The following is a 20,980-nucleotide window of genomic DNA, read 5'->3' on the forward strand; positions in this document are numbered from 1 at the left end:
GGTCTAGTGGTTAGTGCGCAGACCTCACAGCTAGGAGACCCAGGTTCAATCCCACACTCGGCCATCTCTGTGTGGAGTTTGCATGTTCTCCCTGTGCATGCGTGGGTTTTCTCCGGGTGCTACGGTTTCCTCCCACATTCCAAAAACATGCTAGGTTAATTGGCGACTCCAAATTGTCCATAGGTATGAATGTGAGTGTGAATGGTTGTTTGTCTATATGTGCCCTGTGATTGGCTGGCGACCAGTCCAGGGTTTACCCCGCCTCTCGCCTGAAGACAGCTGGGATAGGCTCCAGCACCCCTGCGACCCTTGTGAGGATAACAAACTCCACACAGAGATGGCCTAGGGTGGGATTGAACTCGAGTCTCCTTGCTGTGAGGCCTGCACGCTAACCACTCGTCCATCGTGCAGCCGTATCAATTGTTAATTAAAAAAAAACACATTTCCATCTAGATTGGAATAGTCCTAAAATTGCAAATATTATTAAAAGTTACAATATGATGCCCGCCTACTGAATGTAATAATCATGAACATGTGAAGGTGTATTTGAATGTATGAAGAAGAAGACGAAGTCACTGAGGAGACAGCTGTTAGTTTTGCTAAATGTCCTCAATGCAAGGTAACAAGACTAAAGCTGACGTGATGTATAGAGATGAAAAAAAAAGCCTGGTTTAATATTCATGTCGCTGCACCCACAGCAACATGTGCTCATGCATATTTTTACCAGCACTCACTTGTTTGCAAAACCCTCTTGCCTGCCTCCCGGCATCCCATTTGGGATAAGGAGGAATAATGAAGCATTCACTTGTTTCAACCTTTTCTTAGCATGCGTCAAAGTGTCTCGGAGTTTGGAAGGATTGCATCGGTTGTATTGTAGCCGCTGTGGTAGGCAGGCCCGTGAGCTCATTTGTGATCCTCTTATGACTGTCACTCACTGAACTAATTATCCGTCTCCGTCTAACACACATGCAATATCGTGGCAGATCTACCATATGAGTGCAGAAGGAGTCAAGTGGGCTTATGAAACAACATGATTCACTCTAGATAAGCGGTGGAAGGACTGAAGGCAAATCATTTATGGAATATTTCATCTGACCTGATCCGCTGCGTCACGCGTTTTACAGATATGTTTGCAAAAACAAATGACACCTTCTGCAGACGGCATGGAGACGATTATATTCCGAGTGGGAATGAAAGTGTTGCCCCATCAGGGGTATGCTTGTGTGTCTAATATTACCTCCTCGTTCCTGTGAGTCATAAACAGTCAGAAATGCTGCTTTTGCTTGCCGGGTGTCATGAATAAATGATTTCCTCCTCCTCTTTCTCCTGGAGAGTACCACACATGGATGGGTGGATGAGGGTGGGGCGAGGGATGGCGGGGTGATTGACAGCGGTGTGGAATGCTCTGCATGCAGAGTAAAAAAAAAAAAAAAGTTGTTAAAACGAGAATGCAGATGCAGGCCACTCAATAGACTGTAAAGTACTCTTTATTTGAGCTGAATAAACACATTTACACGCTGACTGTAGTCTGATAATAATTAGCATGTGGGTGACTGCTAAGAGATTATGATTAGGGATCGACCGATTTGTTTTTTTTCAGGCCGATGCGGATATCGATTTTTTTCCATCACCCTTAGCTGATGGCCGATTTTTCTTGGGCCGATACTGCTTTTGCTCCCTCAATTTACATTAAAAAATTATAATGATGGAGCGGCACGGCAGTCTAGTGGTTAGCGCGCAGACATCACAGCTAGGAGATCACGGTTCAATTCCACCCTCGGCCATCTCTGTGTGGAGTTTGCATGTTCTCTGGGTACTCCGGTTTCCTCCCACATTCCAAAAACATGCTAGGTTAATTAGCGACTCCAAATTGTCCATAGGTATGAATGTGAGTGTGAATGGTTGTTTGTCTATATGTGCCCTGTGATTGGCTGGCGACCAGTCCAGGGTGTACCCCGCCTCTCGCACGAAGTCAGCTGGGATAGGCTCCAGCACGCCCCTCGGCCCTCGTGAGGAAAAAGCGGTAGAAAATGAATGAATGAATGACTCATGCATCACATCCACATCTACAAGCCTTGCCTTTATCTGCAGGTGACTTCTGTAGTGCGTAATCCCTGTGCGAAGCTAACCATGAATACATGAAAAAAAATGTCAAATAATTCACCGCTTTTCTTTGTCTTGATGCATGGAGATGAATTCTTTTGGTTCTTACGCTGATGTCTCAATCATTCAACGTCATGGGAAAGTTGAGAGTCACAATAATTGATCTCTGCAAAAAAAAAGGCTGCTGAAAAACAAAACATCTAACTCTTGTCTATTCCCGGAAAATGAGTTAGAGCGCAGTAAGTAACACTGAATGTAATGCTGTTTAAAGATCTCTACGTAAGACGGAAGGTGAGATGAGGGCTAAATTAGACCTGTGAAGAGACACGTTAGTAGTGTGTGGGTGGACATATTCACAGAGGCACAATGTTGGTAATTTAAACCTTTTTTTACATCAGCAAATGACCCCCCCCCTCCAGTGTTCAGTGGCGTTTAGACAAATTAAATAAGTTCATCTCCTGAGGAAGCAGTCAAGCACAAATGAGAGCTTTCATCTGCATGTTATTTCCTTGTTTTTTTTTTCCTCTCACTTCACCAAGAAGACAAATCAGTGGAAAAAATAATGACGAGGGAGGGCAGAAGCAGCAGTGAAGTGAGCTTTTAAGGAGCGTCGAACGCATGCAGATGTGACTTTGTTTTCTCCCAGCTCTCTGAGGAAGGAGGGGGTGTTCTCAGAGGGACCACAGTGCGTGTTTAACTGTCAGCCTAATTGCACGAGTGGATTTTTTTTTTGGAGGGGGGGGGGGCACGTCTTGAACAAAACGCGGAAATCTCATCTAATAAAACGTGTCAATATTGATGATAATCGAGAAAAGCAGGTGGTTTCTCCAATCCAAAAACCTTCCACATACTCACCGCTGAATTCAAGCTCCAGGAAAACAACCGCCACTCGACTTCAGAGTGATTTTATATTCTGTTTAAGATGTAAAAACGGACTTCAGTAGCAGAATAATGCATCTGCTGGCTGTGTTTCTTCACAGTTGTTGAGCCGACATTGAAGTTGGAAAGAGGAAAAAAATATATACTGTATATACCAGTGTTTTTCAACCTTTTTTGAGCCACGGCACGTTTTTTACACTGGAAAAATCTTGTGGCACACCACTAACCAAAAATGTTCCAAAATGTCACCACGACCTCACACGTGCATCAATAAGTCTATCGGAGGAACAAGGTAGGTGTTGCCACACGGACCAATATTACATTGCTCTGCCAGTCTTTACACCACAGACACTCCACAGTCGCCAAGTTTTTACATGACCAGTTTTTCTCTTTCCGAATGACCTTTCGGAAAACAATGGTACCCATGGAAAGGAATATTCCAATCTCTTGTCTACATGCGCCGTGAAAATCAAACAGAATAGTCAATAGGGCATGCCCAGTAAAACGTAAACATCACCATCACGTGATACCGGCTTCCCCAAGTTATTCTTTCACTTGTTGGAATAACTCCGTATTGCCAGTTTTTCGTCTGTCCAGTCTTGAAATTTAGTTTGAATCAAAAACAAACTTTGCTTAGTCCAGTGCCGATTGCTGGCCTCCATTTTTAAAACTGAAGAACGTCTGGATCTGCGTGTTACGTCATATCTGAGCATGCGCTGAAAGAACGCACCCGGGATAAATTTAAACAGGAAAAGATCACATTCAATCTTGCTAATATTTTATAATTAAACTCAGGACATGTTTTATATAGATATATATTTTCTTTTTTAATAAGACTGCACTTGTGAATGGCGTATAGAAGGGTCCTCACGGCACACCTGACGGTTTCTCAAGGTACACTAGTGTGCCGCGGCACAGTGGTTGAAAATCACTGGTATATACCATCTGTACATGGATTCAACACAATAACCGGAATGTGCGTCAGTCCCCAAAATACACAAGAAATGCCATTCATCTCTTTGACGCTTTCTTTATGAGCTGCAAGGAGTCGGTGTTGCAAATAGTACAATAATTAATCTACATGGAATCTAGGCTGCTATTACAAATACGGTAAGGCCACATCACTATTTTGCACAAAGACACCTACAGTACAAACTGGGTGTGTCGGAAAGCTCGTCACACATCTGCAAATAATGCAGTCAATAACCACGTTTCCATCAAGTGGCTCAGTTCCGTTCACAACAGAAGAATTTTGCCCATCATTTACAATCCTTATATGAAACGTGAACATTTATTTCCCTTTTCTGTGCATTATAACACAAGAAAACGAGTTAATATGAGTTAGTTAACAATGCACAACAATGGGACGCTCCTATTTCGACTATGAAGCCCTGTAAAAAAAAACGTAGCATGATTTGATATACATGCTGTGATCATGCATGAACACGTACGCTTATGATAACATGTAATAGTTGTAGTATTTTTAAAATAAAATACTACCCAAAAAATAAAATACTACCCAAACTTCTTTCCTAGGGCGCATTGATACACATGCTAGTTCTTTCAACGACAGCAGCGACAACACTTACGATGTCCGCTCTCAATGGGATGGCTATGTCTTCCAGCACAAGACGTGTGCGCCAGTCCTTAGGTAAAAAAAATGCTGATGGCAAACGAGCATCAGTCAATTATGTAAACAGTACACTGCTAGCGTTTTTTTTCCAGGAGGTCTGTGTTTAGCTAGCTTATATTAACTCATTTTCCCACACTAGAATGCACAGAAAAGGGAAAGAAATGTGTTCATGTTTCATGGAAGGATTGTGAATGATGGCCAAAAAAAAAGTGCAGTTCCCCTTTAAATGCTTTAAATTCATTAATTCATTTAAGTTCATTTCAGTTAAAATGTGATTAATCATGATGAAATTAATAATAATTCATTCATTCATTTTCTACCGCTTTTTCCTAACGAGGGTCACGGGGGTGCTGGAGCCTATTCCAGCTGTCTTTGGGCGAGAGGCGGGCTACACCCTGGACTGGTCAGCCAATCACAGGGCACATATAGACAAACAACCATTCACACTCACATTCATACCTATGGACAATTTGCAGGCGCCAATTAACCTAGCATGTTTTTGGAATGTGGGAGGAAACCGGAGTACCCGGAGAAACTCCACACAGAGATGGGCAAGGGTGGAATTGAACCCTGGTCTCCTAGCTGTGAGGTCTGCGCGCTAACCACTAGACCGCCGTGCCACCCACTTTACCATCATGATTTACAATATTTTTAAATGGTGGCTAGTCATTGGGTTTAGAAGCGACAATCTGCCTGAGTGTTTAGCTCCTCCCTCCACTTTGTACCCCCAACAAAAAGTTAGAGAAGTGTGACCATTCCAGGGGGATGTTTTGAAACTCTTTAAGATGGGAACACAAAACTGAACTGAACTGCTTGGTGGAAATGAGGCTAATGAGTAAGTTCAAGAACAGGAAAGCAGGAGTACCAGTAATTATTCATGAATATAACTGAGCATTGTAGAACTTTGTAAAATGATGAAAAGATGACGGTACAGTCTAGTACGACCTGGTGGTCTAATTGTGAGGATTTGAACAGCTAAATCAATGAAAACATCACAGTTTGAGGTACAAAGAATGCAGAGAAGCCAAAATGTCAAAAGCATGTGTTTACGCAGTGCTGCATGTTGAGTGCGGTCCAGACCTTAGCGTCCCCAAGGACATCCACAGGGGTCCCCGCATGTCCTCTTTCTGTCCCACAGGACACGCAGCTCCTCTGCCGTGTGTTGTGGGGATGACAGCATGTCCAGGTAGCATTCTTTTTCACACAGCCAGCTGGGGTCCTGGCCAGGAGAGGAGGTCGTGTTAACATAGTCCTGGTCCAACTCTTTGTTTTGCTCACTGAACATACTGCAAATAAGCCTCCATGTTGGAGAGATTAAACAACACGATGACAAGCAGTGGTGGGATCGGGTCACGTTGTGTTTGACCTTGGGCGTGGCGTTACCTTCACTGAAGAGGTCATGTTGTCATTGTCCTTTGTTTATACTATGTTAGCAGAGTTACTCAAAAACCACAAAAATTGGGGCATGATGCCTTGGAACAAGACATTGTATTTTTTCTTACGTTTGGATTTACCAAGATTTGGATTATTTTGCCAAGTGTATGCCAAATAAGAAATTCCACCACACACCCCTAATATGGGCTGCACACTCACACATTACTGTTTCTCAAGTGTGGATTATGCTTCTGTGAAGCCACTATACGGTTCCCTGCAACACTATTGGGATTCTTTTATATAGGAGCTGTTCAACGTTTTCCATCTAAAAACGTAATGGACATATATTTAAAGTAGGGCTATCAATTGATTAAAATAAAATTTAACTAATTAAATATTATTAATTTCACTCCGGTTTCCTCCCACATTCCAAAAACATGCTAGGTTAATTGGTGACTCCAAATTGTCCATAGGTATGAATGTGAGTGTGAATGGTTGTTTGTCTATATGTGCCCTGGGATTTTAACTCATAATGAATTGCAATTAATCACATATAGAAATACATTTTTAGCCATCATAAGTCGGGAAGTGGCTGCACGGCGGTCGTGTGGTTAGCGTGCAGACCTCACAGCTAGGAGACCCAGGTTCAATTCAACCCTCGGCCATCTCTGTGTGGAGTTTGCATGTTCTCCCCGTGCATGCGTGGGTTTTCTCCGGGTACTCCGGCTTCCTCCCACATTCCAAAAACATGCTAGGTTAATTGGCGACTCCAAATTGTCCATAGGTATGAATGTGAGTGTGAATGGTTGTTTGTCTATATGTGCTCTGTGATTGGCTGGCGACCAGACCAGGGTGTACCCCGCCTCTCGTCTGAAGACAGCTGGGATAGGCTCCAGCACCCCTGTGACCCTCATGAGGATAAGCGGTAGAAAATGAATGAATGAATGAAGTCGGGAAGTAAATATCTTGTAAAATGAAATCATTGTAAATGATTCCAAACACATCTTGATGACCTTATTGAGTGCTAATGAGTGCATTAGTAGGGTGCACTGCTCGGAAAAACTAACTCTGGGCTCCTACTGGTGGATGGTGTGTATTCATTTAGTGCTTTTAGTTTGATGTTGTTCCTGGCTTAGTTTTACGTAATACATAATACAGAAGAGAAATTAGATCATTATAACGTGCATATGTGAGGCTGATGGGATCTAAATCTTTCCCGGTGACTAGCTAGCGAGCAGATCCATTATCGTCTTCAGTCATGGTCACATTGACACAAGCTCCCACATACTTGTCCTCGGCTATGCCTGCCAGTAACTAGCAGCTTGTAAGCCAAATATTAGCCCGCAGTTAAAAGCAGAAAAATCATCCGTATGCCAATGTACCACTGTATAAATGACAAATAAAAATATGCCGGCATTGCATGATTTATATATTTAGGAAAAATCATGTTAGCCGTGAAATTCAAAGCACAAATTGGTGAGGATAAAACCATAAAAATCAGTGTTGACAGAAAACGATGTTCTAAGCTCATTTAAGAACTTACCTGATACTTCTGCGGTCCAACAGCTGCCATCCATATGCCCATGCTTACGTCTTCTCCCTGTGACGACATATTTGTTAGCTCCTCTTCTGCGAGGCGATTGGTGTTTCACAGGCTACCTGGTAGGCCTTTAGACTCTCCGCATTACTGGCCAGCCACTGGACCAGGTCACGTGACACCACATACCCGGAGCCACACGCGAAGGCCGGGTAGGCAGGACTGGCGTACTCCAGCTCCTGCCACTTCCCGATGCGATCCACTGCCCAGCTCTGCCTGAAACTGGGGCAGGAGGGAGTATGATAGCCAGCACATCCCACGTTCCCACGTTCACATGAGTTCACACGTACAGCATTAATGTAAAACCCCATCATCAGCCCGTACTTACTTTCCCCACCAAAAATGGCTACGCTTGAGACTCTTGTGGTCGATCTTCATTAGAACCGAATCCACGTCGATGTAACAATCGTCGTCAGTCTTCAGGAGCAGATTAAAGTCAGCATTTTCCACAGACCTGTCATGTGAAGTATCGCTTTCATTACTTTGGCTGTTAAAACTAATTCATTCATTTTCTACCGCTTTTTCCTCACAAGGGCCGCGGGGGGTGCAGGAGCCTATCCCAGCTGTCTTCAGGCGAGAGGCGGGGTACACCCTGGACTGGTCGCCAGCCAATCACAGAGCACATATAGACAAACAACCATTCACACTCACATGATTTTGGAATGTGGGAGGAAACCGGAGTACCCGGAGAAAACCCACGCATGCACGGGGAGAACATGCAAACTCCACACAGAGATGGCCGAGGGTGGAATTGAACCTGGGTCTCCTAGCTGTGAGGTCTGCACGCTAACCACACGACCACCTTGCAGCCACTTCCTGACTTATGATGGATAAAAATGTATTTCTATATGTGATTAATTGCAATTCATTATGAGTTAAAATGTGATTAATCATGATGAAATTAATAATAATTCATTCATTCATTTTCTACCACTTTTTCCTCACGAGGGTCGCGGGGGTGCTGGAGCCTATCCCAGCTGTCTTTGGGCGAGAGGCGGGGTACACCCTGGACTGGTGGCCAACCAATCACAGGGCACATATAGACAAACAACCTCCACTGTATCATATAAACTAGAAATAAAGAAATTAGAGCCAAAAACGTAAAAAAAAAAACATGTCATAGCAATCCCCACACCATGAAAATAAAATAGCGCACAGATTCCTTACCAGCATATTTTGTTATGATTGATCAGACCCAAATATGAGAGGGCTCAGCATATGTCGGGTTAGATTCCAAGTGAGGTTCTGACAGCAGGACATTTGTTAGGCAACGACACATTTTTATTTTAGATTGCTGATTTCCTCAGAGGGCCGGACCAATTTAGAGACGAAGAGCTGAGTCATTAGCACTTGACTTACCATTTATAGAACTGAAGCAGTTTGGAAGGCACATTCCTGTAGGTGTCCACCACGTCTACGAACACCATGTCGCCGTGCCTCAGGCTCTCCTGCTGCAAGGCGGCATCCTCCTGCCTCAGCCCCGAGGCATGGTGCTCCATCCTGGCTGGACGGCCCCGCAGGAGCTCTGACAGATTGTCCCCATCTGACACATTGGAGGTGGGAGGGGTTGGTTTGCACAGTACAGAAAAAAAATCCACTATCAGAGTACAAAAAACATTCTAAAAAGCACTAATTTGAACTACACAATGGGACTTTCGAGGGAGGCAGAATGGATAGTGATGTGTGAGGAGTTATACGGCAAATCTGATATGGTTTTCCCAAAAGTACCTCAAACTTGTTTTCAGATGAACTAAAACATAACACAAAAGTGTGAAATCAATGAGACGGCAATCAATAATACAGCAAAACAAGATGTGAGGTTGGTTGGTCCTCAGGCAAAAAAAAAAGATTTATAACAAGGTTTTCAAATGTTTACACGGGGAAATATTTCAGAATTAAGACCAACCATAGATGGTGAAGGTGAATCCTCCAGCCAAACCAGGAAATCCAAGAGCGCTTCTATGGGGCAGGATACCTTCTGCAATCTGTGGATGAAACAAGCAGCAGGAGTGAGCTAACTTATTAAGATTTAATGCTCATCCCATTCATCTACAGCAGGGGTCTCAAACTCAATTTACTTGGGAGCCACTGGAGCTAGGGTCTGGGTGAGACTGGGCCGCATCAGGTTCCCCCCCCCCAAAAAAATTTAGCATTTATTAAAAACAGAAAAATATACAAACTTTTTCAGTGCTTTGGTTCCGATTTTCTACAATAAAAGCTCTGATAAAACATTCCACTGTTCTCAAATATCTTAATTTTTATTTTTCTGCACAAAATAAGATGAAAAATAAATAAACAAATCAAGAATAAAGAAAATCAATCAATCAGTAATAAATAAATATAATAATAATAATAATAAAACGGCAAATAATAAAAACTTAAGAAACCACATATAGTTGGTGAGTAGACAAATTATTTTTTTCAGATTAAAATGAACAAAGCATTATTAGAGCCCTGTAGACATGACAAAACACGACTATAGTCACATTTATACTCTTTTTACTTACAACATATTGCGCAACTGCAGGGTCTTGAGACACATGCTAACTCGCAAACTAGAGAGCTAGCGACCTAAACGGTAGCCTCCAAGTTATTTCCTTTCAACTTAAAAAGCCAAAAACTTACCACTTCCACACTGATAGGGAGGATAATTATTAACAGTTATTTAACCTTTAACATGAACATTAATCAAACGTAATAATTTTTTCTGGGTACATGATACCATACAGCATCCATATCAAACTAGCGCGGGCCGCACTAACATGAAACTTTCATATCAAGGCGGGGGCCTCAAACTAGTGTCCTGCGGGCCACATTTGGCCCGCGGGCCGCGTGTTTGAGACCCCTGATCTACAGCAAATGCAAGAAAGAACATACCGAGGAGAACTTGAGGACGCCTCCTCCATCATTGAGCTGCACACAAGATGAGTTGACTGTGGTCAATCCGTCGGAGTCCGAACTCTCCCACACCAGCGTCCCCTCAAAACCCTGAACGGCAATTTTTTTTTGTCTCATGACTTCATGTTGCAAAAAACCTTGTATTGAATTCCCAACACACCTTGGGCAAGATGAACTGCTCCACTGGTTTGTACCATATGCCGCTCATGAGTGTGCCTGTGTTGACGGCACTGAAGCGAGCCGTCACCACAGCCTCCTGTCGAAGCACGCAGCTATTCATTAGGACACCGTGTTCATCTCCGTGTTGTCAGCGAAACAACAAAGTACGTACCTCCTGATCCAACTGGAGGAGCTTCACTGTCACGTTGCTCTGAAGTTCAGGATGGGTGCGGCGGGGAAACACCCCCAACCTGGTGATCACCACCGGGTGAAGAACCTTAAAATCCAGCGCAACAGCAGACACATCAGAGGGGACAAGCACCGCAGGGTCGGACACCATCACGATTTCTCTCTCCGTTTCCTGCCCTGCCACTGAGTCAGACAAAGAAGAGAAAACACAAGTATGATTATATGCAAATATGTTTGCATGCAGAGGTCTCTTTTTTGGCCAAAGAAAGACTTTGGTGATTTTTCAGGGAAAATGCATTACTGACACTCTACGAGTGTGTAGATCAGGGGTCTCAAGCATGCAGCCCGTGGGCCAAATGTGGCCCGCAGGACACTAGTTTGAGGCCCCCGCCTTGATATGAAAGTTTAATGTTAGTGCGGCCCGCGCAAGTTTGATATGGATGCTGTATGGTATCATGTACCCAGAAAAAATTATTACGTTTGATTAATGTTCATGTTAAAGGTTAAATAACTGTTCATAGTTATCCTCCCTATCCGTGTGGAAGTGGTAAGTTTTTGGCTATTTAAGTTTAAAGGAAATAACTTGAAGGCTACCGTTTAGGTCGCTAGCTCTCTAGTTTGTGAGTTAGCATGTGTCTCAAGACCCTGCAGTTGCGCAATATGTTGTAAATAAAAAGAGTATAAATGTGACTATAGTCGTGTTTTGTCATGTCCACAGGGCTCTAATAATGCTTTGTTCATTTTAATCTGAAAAAAATAATTTGTCTACCCACCAACTACATGTGGTTTCTTATGTTTTTATTATTTGCCATTTTATTGTTATTATATTTATTTATTTATTTATTACTGATTGATTGATTTTCTTTATTCTTGATTTGTTTATTTATTTTTCATCTTATTTTGTGTAGAAAAATAAAAAGTAAGATATTTGAGAACAGTGGAATGTTTTATCAGAGCTTTTCTTGTAGAAAATTGGAACCAAAGCGAAGTTTTTAAAATTTTTTTGTATTTAATAAATGCGTTTTTTTGGGGGGTTTTTTTGAAAACCTGATAGCACCTGTAGCACTCACTGGCACCCTAGTTCATCCGTGATCGTAATCATGAAAGTTTTCCGCATGTCGACTGTTCACCAACAACCGCAGCTGACTGCTGTCATACAGTGAAGAAAATAAGTATTTGAACACCCTGCTATTTTGCTATTTCTCCCACTTAGAAATCATGGAGGGGTCTGAAATTTTCATCGTAGGTGCATGTCCACTGTGAGAGAGATAAACTAAAAAGAAAAATCCAGAAATCACAATGCATGATTTTTTAACAATTTATTTGTGTGATACAGCTGCAAATAAGTATTTGAACACCTGTGTATCATCTAGAATTCTGACCCTGAAAGACCTGTTAGTCTGCCCATTAGAAGTCCACCTGCACTCCATGTATCATCCTGAATCAGATGCACCTGTTTGAGGTCGTTAGCTGCATAAAGACACCTGTCCACCCCATACAATCAGTAAGACTTTAACTTGTAACATGGCGAAGACCAAAGAGCTGTCCAAAGACACCAGAGACAAAATTGTACACCTCCACAAGGCTGGAAAGGGCTACGGAGCAATTACCAAGCAGCTTGGTGAAAAAAGGTCCACTGTTGGAGCTATCATTAGAAAATGGAAGAAGCTAAACATGATGGTCAATCTCAATCGGAGTGGAGCCCCATGCAAGATATCACCTCGTGGGGTCTCAATGATTCTAAGAAAGGTGAGGAACTACACGACAGGACTTGGTCAATGACCTGAAAAGAGCTGGGACCACCGTTTCCAAGGTTACTGTAGGTAATACACTAAGACGTCATGATGTGAAATCATGCATGGCACGAAAGGTTCCCCTGCTTAAAGCAGCACATGTCAAGGCCCGTCTTAAGTTTGCATATGACCATTTGGATGATACAGAGGAGTCATGGGAGAAAGTTTTATGGTCAGATGAGACCAAAATAGAACTTTTTGGTCATAATTCCAATAAGCGTGTTTGGAGGAAGAAGAATGAAGAGTACAATCCGAAGAACACCATCCCTACTGTGAAGCATGGGGGTGGTAGCATCATGCTTTGGGGGTGTTTTTCTGCACATGGGACAGGACGAGTGCACTGCATTAAAGAGAGGATGACTGGGGCCGTGTATTGTGAGATTTTGGGGAACAACCTCCTTCCCTCTGTCAGAGCATTGAAGATGGGTCGTGGCTGGGTCTTCCAACACGACAACGACCCGAAGCACACAGCCAGGAAAACTAAGGAGTGGCTCCGTAAGAAGCATATCAAGGTTCTAGCATGGCCCAGCCAGTCTCCAGACCTGACCCCAATCGAAAATCTTTGGAGGGTGCTCAAACTCCGTGTTTCTCAGCGACAGCCCAGAAACCTGACTGATCTAGAGAAGATCTGTGTGGAGGAGTGGGCCAAGATCCCTCCTGCAGTGTGTGCAAACCTGGTGAAAAACTACAGGAAACGTTTGACCTCTGTAATAGCAAACAAAGGCTACTGTACCAAATATTAACATTCATTTTCTCAGGTGTTCAAATACTTATTTGCAGCTGTATCACACAAATAAATTGTTAAAAAATCATGCATTGTGATTTCTGGATTTTTCTTTTTAGTTTATCTCTCTCACAGTGGACATGCACCTACGATGAAAATTTCAGACCCCTCCATGATTTCTAAGTGGGAGAAATAGCAAAATAGCAGGGTGTTCAAATACTTATTTTCTTCACTGTATGTCAAAGTAATGTTTATGACGTGGATAACACATGCAGTCAACCTACGCTGATACTAAAATATAATGTGTATGCGATACATAACAGAATTTATTCTGTTTTGAGTGGCATCCAAGCCATGATATTGACTTTTAAAAAGCAAAACGCACTGTGAAGGACATAAACATAAACATTGAGAGCAGTATGCAAATGTAAACACAGCAGTAGAGGATTGTAGACCTTACAAAAAGCACATCAAAGCTAACAGTTTAAAAGCAAACACTGCGCAATGTAGTGGAATATGATCAACAGTGCAGTTCAAAGACTGGACCTTTCATCTGTAAAACACTTTTACTGGAATCATCTAATGTGACCCTCCGTCTGTGGCACCTCGCTTCCATGCTTCAGGGTAAACTTCTCCTAGGTTTCTTTGGTCTGATAATGGTGATTATTTCACGCCGTGGATCGTGAGCCACATGCAGCTCTTTGCACCGTGACCGCGTTGCATCAGTAACACCATTTTAGTGAGAATGTGCTCTGAAGTGAAACAATACACGCTTTCTCTCCAAATATCTGATGGAATACTTTGCATCTTTGAGAGATCAAATGGTGGAATGATGTGCTTGAGCGAGACTGTTGCTATATTCCTGTCCTGATATTTTACGAGTACTAATCCAAACCGACTGCACCCTATTCCACCTACACACAGATCAACTCCAAAATGAAAGCGCAAATGCAAAAAAAAACATACATGATGAGTACAGAGAATGAGTACATGTTGGCAGGTCTGAAATTTTAGCTTTAAAATGGTTAGAGTTATATACTTGGTCACTTGAACTTTATTGTAAACTTAAGCAGCAGGTACAATCATCATTACACGTCCAGCTCACTTTCGGTCATGTGTCTCCCTTAAATCGTTCCCCGTGCAACCTGTGTTAACTAGGAACCTTGACATTGCAATCCTATTGGAACAGGCGCTATTGTCTTATTTCTTAAATTCAATATCATGTTTTGCAATTTTTTGTGGTGGGTTATTTTCCAGCCGTATTGTAGGTTTCCAGCCTTTAAGAACCTGGGAAGTGACCTGCTGGCTATAGTTGACTTAAGCTGAGTGCTAGCAACAGTTTAGCAGTGTAGAGAGCGCCCGACAGCAGCTCCTGTGTGAATGTGTTCTCTGCTTTTAAATGCAATTGAAGTGCATCGTGAATCTCTGCTTAAACTGCGGCAGTCGAGTAGTATTCTACACTGGTCTCGAGATGGTAGTAACGTTACATTGATGACGTACGCTGTCTATGCTAATGATGGCTTATTTGCTATTATTATGTCTGCCGTTTTGGGTATAACAAGGGTAAAGCAGGCTATATGGGTGTGGTTTCATGTTTTTCATTTTAGCACAAGTTTACAGAGTGTTTTGTACAGTCTATGTCAGAAGACAATAATAGAAGAGCTCCTTGACATTTTGTGTTAACAGATAGGACCTGTGGGAATGACCTGAAAGAGAGCTTTATGACTGTTATTGAGAAGGCAATTTGCTGTGGCAACGGTGTGATGGCATCCATAAATGCACTCGCAGGGACATGTCAGGAAGATCACATTTGTGGACAAAGAGCAGATATGGCCAAAAAAAATGTTTCCGTAACTCTGCTGCCTCACCATTCTTTAAGAATGTGTCTGTTAAGTATGTTTGGCCATGACTGTAAACCGGAACATAAATGTGGAAAAACACGTCTCCCTTCTTAACCTTCCTCTTGTGTTATCTTTCTGGTATCATCTCTAACGGGTCGGTTTTAACCCATGTATTAAATCAGCTATAAAATACACTAAAAGCAATAAGTTACCATCAAATTTGCGTCTCTTGGTTACCTTCTTAGGCTTCCTCATCCATGAAAATGTTGGTTTTAATACTTTTGGTTTTAATACTTTTGGTATTGTCACTATACTCTTCGATTTCAATTTCCAAAAGTGGTAAAATGAACGTCAAAAGAATCATATCAATAAATCGAAGGTTCTTTTGTTACCTGGCTATTACTGAGGGCTATAGAACAGATCTCTTAAATCAATTAGTTTTATTTATTTTCTCATTTTAGTATTAATCACTAAAGAAACATCTATGGTGTTCGGGTCAATTTTGACCCATATTTCAAGAAAAGGTAGAAAAAGTTATTGTTTTCAGCAACAGAACTTTAGTATAAACTGAAATCAAAAAGCAGAACAGCCATTTCCCTTGGAAAAGGACAAGAAGTTTATCCACTGTCATCGTTACCCTTGTTTGAACATCAGCAGAAGGACCTGCACCCATTTCTACCAAACATCCCTGATGGGACCAAGCTTGTTAGATCTTCCTCTGGACTCTCTGTTGCCAAATCTGAGGATTCTTGATATCATTTGAAATGTCTAAAGTGACATTGTTGTCTGGAAAATATTTCTGCTTGGCGATGTGTTCAGTGGCCTCATTGCAGGATCTCTACAGTCCAGCAAGAAGAACACCAATGAAAGCATCCAGGAATTCCTCATCAATATCTTTCCACATGTCCCTGCAGACTTTCTTTTCCAGACTTCAGTGTTTGCCATAGACTTTATAGTCATATCATTATAACCGGGTCGAAACCGACCCTAACAATACAGTGGTCATAATTTCAACCAGACTATTTTAAAATTTAGTAAAAAATATTTGTTTTGTTTTTATTTTGTTGAAATACAGTTTCCTGACAAAGTCAAAAAGCCTTGATGCAATAAACAAATGCTATGTGATTCTTTTTATGCATTAAAATGCAAAACGGGTCGGTGTCGAACGTACCACAGGAGGAAGGTTAAAGGCATTGTTCTAATTGGTCGAACCAGCTGGCTAACTTTTGTGCTTAAGCGACTAATTACGAAATATTTTTCAGTCTGATTTTCTGGTTTGTATCTTAAAATCTGCAAAATGTATGTTTTCTGCTTGGAGGGATTACCTTTTGTGTACATTTTAAGGATTATTTTACAAAGAGCCTACCACTAAATGTAGCCTTTTATGCATTTCTAATACAATACATCTGAGTTCATGTATTTTTTATTAGCTGATGTGAAATATTGTTTATTTATTTTTCTTTGGGCCAAACAAACAGATTCATCAATGCCACACAAAGCAAGAAAAACACTGCAATTTTTCCCTAAAATTGCTTCAAGGGCAACTCATTTGTCTTATACTATACCTCCATTCTGACTGTTATTAACATAAACCTTATCGCATGCTGGCAGGAATAGCATTAGCCTTAATTAGCATTCAGACAGCCAGCTAGATGAGTTTATCATCAGTCAAAAAGTGGTGACAGAAATCCATCATTTACATTAATTAATAACAATTCAGGACACATTCAATCAATATCATTTAAAACAAAAAAGTGTGTCTTTTTTTTTTTTTTTTACACATTCTGAGGTTATTGCATATAGGCCAGCGTAACTTTTTACCCTCTACCTGACGGCAGCAGGTGGAGGGTGGCGTGAGGAGGGTCCGTGATTAGGGTGACCTTCCAAATCAGCAGGTGTATCATTTGGATAAGTGAGCTTGGGGTGAACCAATTATTTTTGCTATGCTGTTCTGACGTACTGGAAAGTTTTGTTTTGGTTTATGGTGGCGGAGGACGCTATACCAGGAAAAAACATTGAAGGTGAGACCGACTTGAATAACAAAGGGAGGGTTCCACAGCGGATGAAGAATGCTACAGTGCGAGACTCTTTGTGTTCCATCCTCGCATGTGAACACTGTGGATCACATGCAATGGATACTACGTATGTTCCCCATCACTGAAATTCATTCATTCATTTTCTACTGCTTTTCCTCACGAGGGTTATGGGGGGTGCAGGAGCCTATCCCAGCTGTCTTCGGGCGAGAGGCGGGGTACACCCTCACATTCATACCTATGGACAATTTGGAGTCGCCAATTAACCCAGCATGTTTTTGGAATGTGGGAGGAAACCGGAGTACCCGGAGAAAACCCAAGAATGCACGGGGGAACAAGCAAACTCCACACAGAGATGGCCAAGGGTGGGGTTGAACCGGGTATCCTAGCTGTGAGGTCTGCGCACTAACCACTCTACCGCCGTGCAGCCATCACTGAAATATATTTATTAATAAATATTTGCTGTTTTGAGGTTGCATTCAGAAAACACATTCAAAGACATGATGTACAAAGTACTCTACACAGGTCACTTGAGCCAATAGCCACCACAAAAAGTACTGTCCAAAATATGAAGTAAAAAAAAAAAAAACAAGGAACTCTCCCAATGTTAAAGCAAATCTATATTATGAGTTATGTGTGTATCATATGTCTTTTTTGTCTTATGACGGCTATTATAATGGGAAATACAATTGAATGTGACTTTAGGGGTGTTATTTAATGTCCAAAGGGCTCTAATGGTTTTAAAAACCATATAAAAGGTCATCGACAAGCTTTCTATGCCAGGAAAAAATGTGATTTGTTTATAAGGAATCCTACCTTGGAATAATTCACTTATCAGAGTCTGGTCTGGAACCAATGAACTTAAAAGATTTCTGTATATCTATAATGTACAAAAACTTCACTTCAGTGAGCATCAAAGCCCAAACTCTGTGTTCCCCATACACTCATGCAGCCCACCACAAGTACATTTGGACCGCCACAAATAGATCTGACGCTCCCCATTCGCCCTCGCTCATAGACACATTGTAATGGGACTGTGAATGTAGCTTGTTGTTCCAACGACATACAGTAGATGGCAGCGTTACTCTACTTCTTAACATATTGTACCTCATCCTAGAGCTGGCCGATATATCCATATTTTTTAAAATATATTAAATATTTCTTTGAAGCACAATATCAAAAACAACCATATCCTTCATATAATAGTGCTTTATTTATTACTTATTGTTTTTGTACCATTATATTAACTTAACTTTTTCTATATTTATTATAAAAAATTGAATATACTATTTTATTTCAGTGGCTATTTCTCTATTGTTTACATCTGAATAAAACCTTTCACACTTATTTGACTTTGACTTTTGTCTAAAATCAGTTCATGGAAAAAGTATTGAGATATAGTATGTATGGCAATATTCTACCTAAATACATCAGGATATGGGTTTTGGTCCATATCGCCCAGACCTACCTCATACCCACCTGGCCTGCCAGAGAATAAGAACATGTAGCAAGAGGGATCTTGAGTTGCTTTACTATAGCTACAGCAACAGCTTTGCTGCTACATGTAGCAAGTATTCAGACCTTAGAAATTCTGTTTTACAAAAAAAAGTGACCAGCAACAAATCTTGTGACTTTTTTCTGGTCGTATTGGACCCCCGCAACCCACCGCCACAAATACATCAACTTGTGTACTTTTTATAAAGCGTATTGTGTGTTGTGTGGGGCATAGCTTCGGCATAGCCCACAATAATGTGACATTTAAGACTCACAATATCACAGACTGCATTACAAAGACTGCATAGTTAAGTAAGCCCCCCTAATATACTGGTAGAGGAAAAACTGGCGCCGTAAATATAGCCATAGTCCCTATAATTACCGTAATGGCACATACATCAAGCACAGTCTCGAGCTTCAGAAAGCAGTGAAATTAACAATTAAGGCTTACGGTAATTTAAAAATTGTATCACAAATTCTATTGGCAGCTACCGCTTTGTTGTTAATAATAATAATAATACTTCAACGTAGTTCGCCTGTGTCCGCGAATCCAGTTCTGATAGCTGTAATTGTGTTTTCCTCTAGCCAAGTAGTCTCAGCAAAGGTGAGACATAAACAACTATACCTTCTAACTGCAAGCCTGTTCAATTATTCTAGTGCTTCACTTTATACGTCACAGTCGAAGCTGAAGCTGTGACATTGACTGTGTATTTCCTTCTATGGTCCTGGCTATGGGAAGGAAAAGCAGAATGTCCTTGAGCTGGAGGTGAATAGGAATAAAAGGCGTTTTTACTTCTATTCAGAAGATGCATTCATTTGCTTCCTGAGACTCCCGCCTCCGCTCGGTACTGACAATTGGACATGCGAGCAATAGGTTGCATTTAAAAGCAACACATGACATTTATGTTACCTGGCGCTGTGATGTTGAGTAGAGAGCAGGAGTAAGGATCCTCTCTGTCCTCCTCTGGGATGGGACACCCATGTTTTCCCACGATAAACTTCACCCCCACTCTGAAACAAGGACATAAAATTGTCTTTTTTTTTTTAAAAAAAAGTGAGTCCATCTATCCCCTCCTTGTTACCATGGTTACAATGGGATTGCTATAGGCCATCACATCCCATCTGTGAATAGGCTGCACAGGGTGAAGGATGTGGACAATATTGGCCGCTAGTCAAGTAAAGAAAATAAGTTTGGTTATTTGTTGCCGGCTGCAGGCATTATTTTCACTTCAGGAATGCGGCCAAAGGGGAAATAAATAAAGCATGGTGGAGGTCATTTTTCCTGACCTGTGCTGGAAGTGAGGGTGATGGCGCAAGTAGCCCAGCCAGGTGTCCCTTATAGCTTGTCGCAGCTTGTAATGATGCCTGGCTGACAGAACTCCCACCAGAACTTCATAGAATGGTAGCACCCCATCTGCATTGGACACAAGCCACTCGGTGTGAGCAGAGATGAGCTAATGGCGAAATGTGACATATTTAAAAATGGCTGACGAATGAATTGTTTGACTCATTTAAAACGATAAAGGTTGCCGCCAAGCAACGCCCCTATTTCGCTAAGCTGTCACAATCTTTTACAACATAAAACAAGCACTACTTTTGTAATAATAAGTATATATACTAACCGCTAATACAGTGTTAGCTACACAAACTTAAAAAAACAAGTCAAGCGGCTCGGTAAAGTTAGCCAAAAAGTAGGTGCCGAATCCCGGCCAAAGTACCCGAGAGCGAGTCGTTGTCCAGCGGGGTGGAAGACCGTCGGTGATCCAACCACAAGTGCACCAGTACGGCGAGAGCACAGGGCAGAAGAACCAGCGCTAGCCTCCGCATGGACGGAGCCCTTCATTCAGCCGGAGTGGCGCCGAGCTTAAGTAGAGCAGAGCGTTCTCCCGTGTTGAAGCGAACCGCACTGAGGACCGTTCCGAGTGGGAGCTTCATTTGAGTTTCGCAGCTCTCTCGGCGGTGCCACACAGCACCGCCTCATGTCTGCCTCCGCTGCAAAGAGAGCTGCACCAATGGGAGGCGAGGAGTCTTGCCGAGGTGCATTATGGGACTTTGCGTCCATATGTTATCCGTTATACTGACGATACAAAAAACCTATTATATTGAGAAAACCAACAACACCAGTAATGATTATAAACAATAATAATAATTATTATTATTATTATTGTATACTGTATATATTTTTATATCTGTCTTACAAGTGTATATAGCGAGCTAGCAAAGTTGCTATATAGCCAGCTAGCTATTCAGCTAGCTGGCTATG

General features: G+C 41.8%; 1 protein-coding gene across 3 annotated transcripts; it reads right to left on the minus strand.

Annotated features, from left to right (window-relative positions):
• Positions 1–20,711, minus strand: b3galnt2 (beta-1,3-N-acetylgalactosaminyltransferase 2). 3 transcript variants are annotated; one of them, XR_013625075.1, is made up of 14 exons: positions 20,436–20,696; positions 20,005–20,131; positions 19,628–19,728; positions 10,816–11,015; positions 10,645–10,740; positions 10,464–10,574; positions 9,493–9,571; positions 8,946–9,129; positions 7,915–8,040; positions 7,649–7,808; positions 7,533–7,589; positions 5,696–5,834; positions 2,165–2,269; positions 1–1,405 (listed from the first exon to the last, which is right to left on the minus strand). XR_013625075.1 is itself a non-coding variant. In XM_058058071.2 (13 exons), exons 1-12 carry the CDS (start codon positions 20,542–20,544, stop codon positions 5,697–5,699), a joined length of 1,488 nt encoding a protein of 495 aa, XP_057914054.2. In that variant the 5' UTR covers positions 20,545–20,696; the 3' UTR covers positions 199–1,405; position 5,696. The 3 variants fall into 3 exon arrangements, 2 of the variants coding, with proteins under 2 accessions (XP_057914055.2, XP_057914054.2); XM_058058071.2 differs by lacking the exon at positions 2,165–2,269 and having other exon boundaries at positions 199–1,405; XM_058058072.2 differs by lacking the exons at positions 2,165–2,269; positions 20,005–20,131 and having other exon boundaries at positions 193–1,405; positions 20,436–20,711.
• Positions 20,712–20,980: the final 269 nt, after the last annotated feature.

The sequence above is a fragment of the Doryrhamphus excisus genome, linkage group LG20 (genome assembly GCF_037039965.1).
Source record: "Doryrhamphus excisus strain RoL-2023G ecotype Guam linkage group LG20, RoL_Dexc_Guam_v1.1, whole genome shotgun sequence".
Classification (NCBI taxonomy): Eukaryota; Metazoa; Chordata; class Actinopteri; order Syngnathiformes; family Syngnathidae; genus Doryrhamphus; species Doryrhamphus excisus.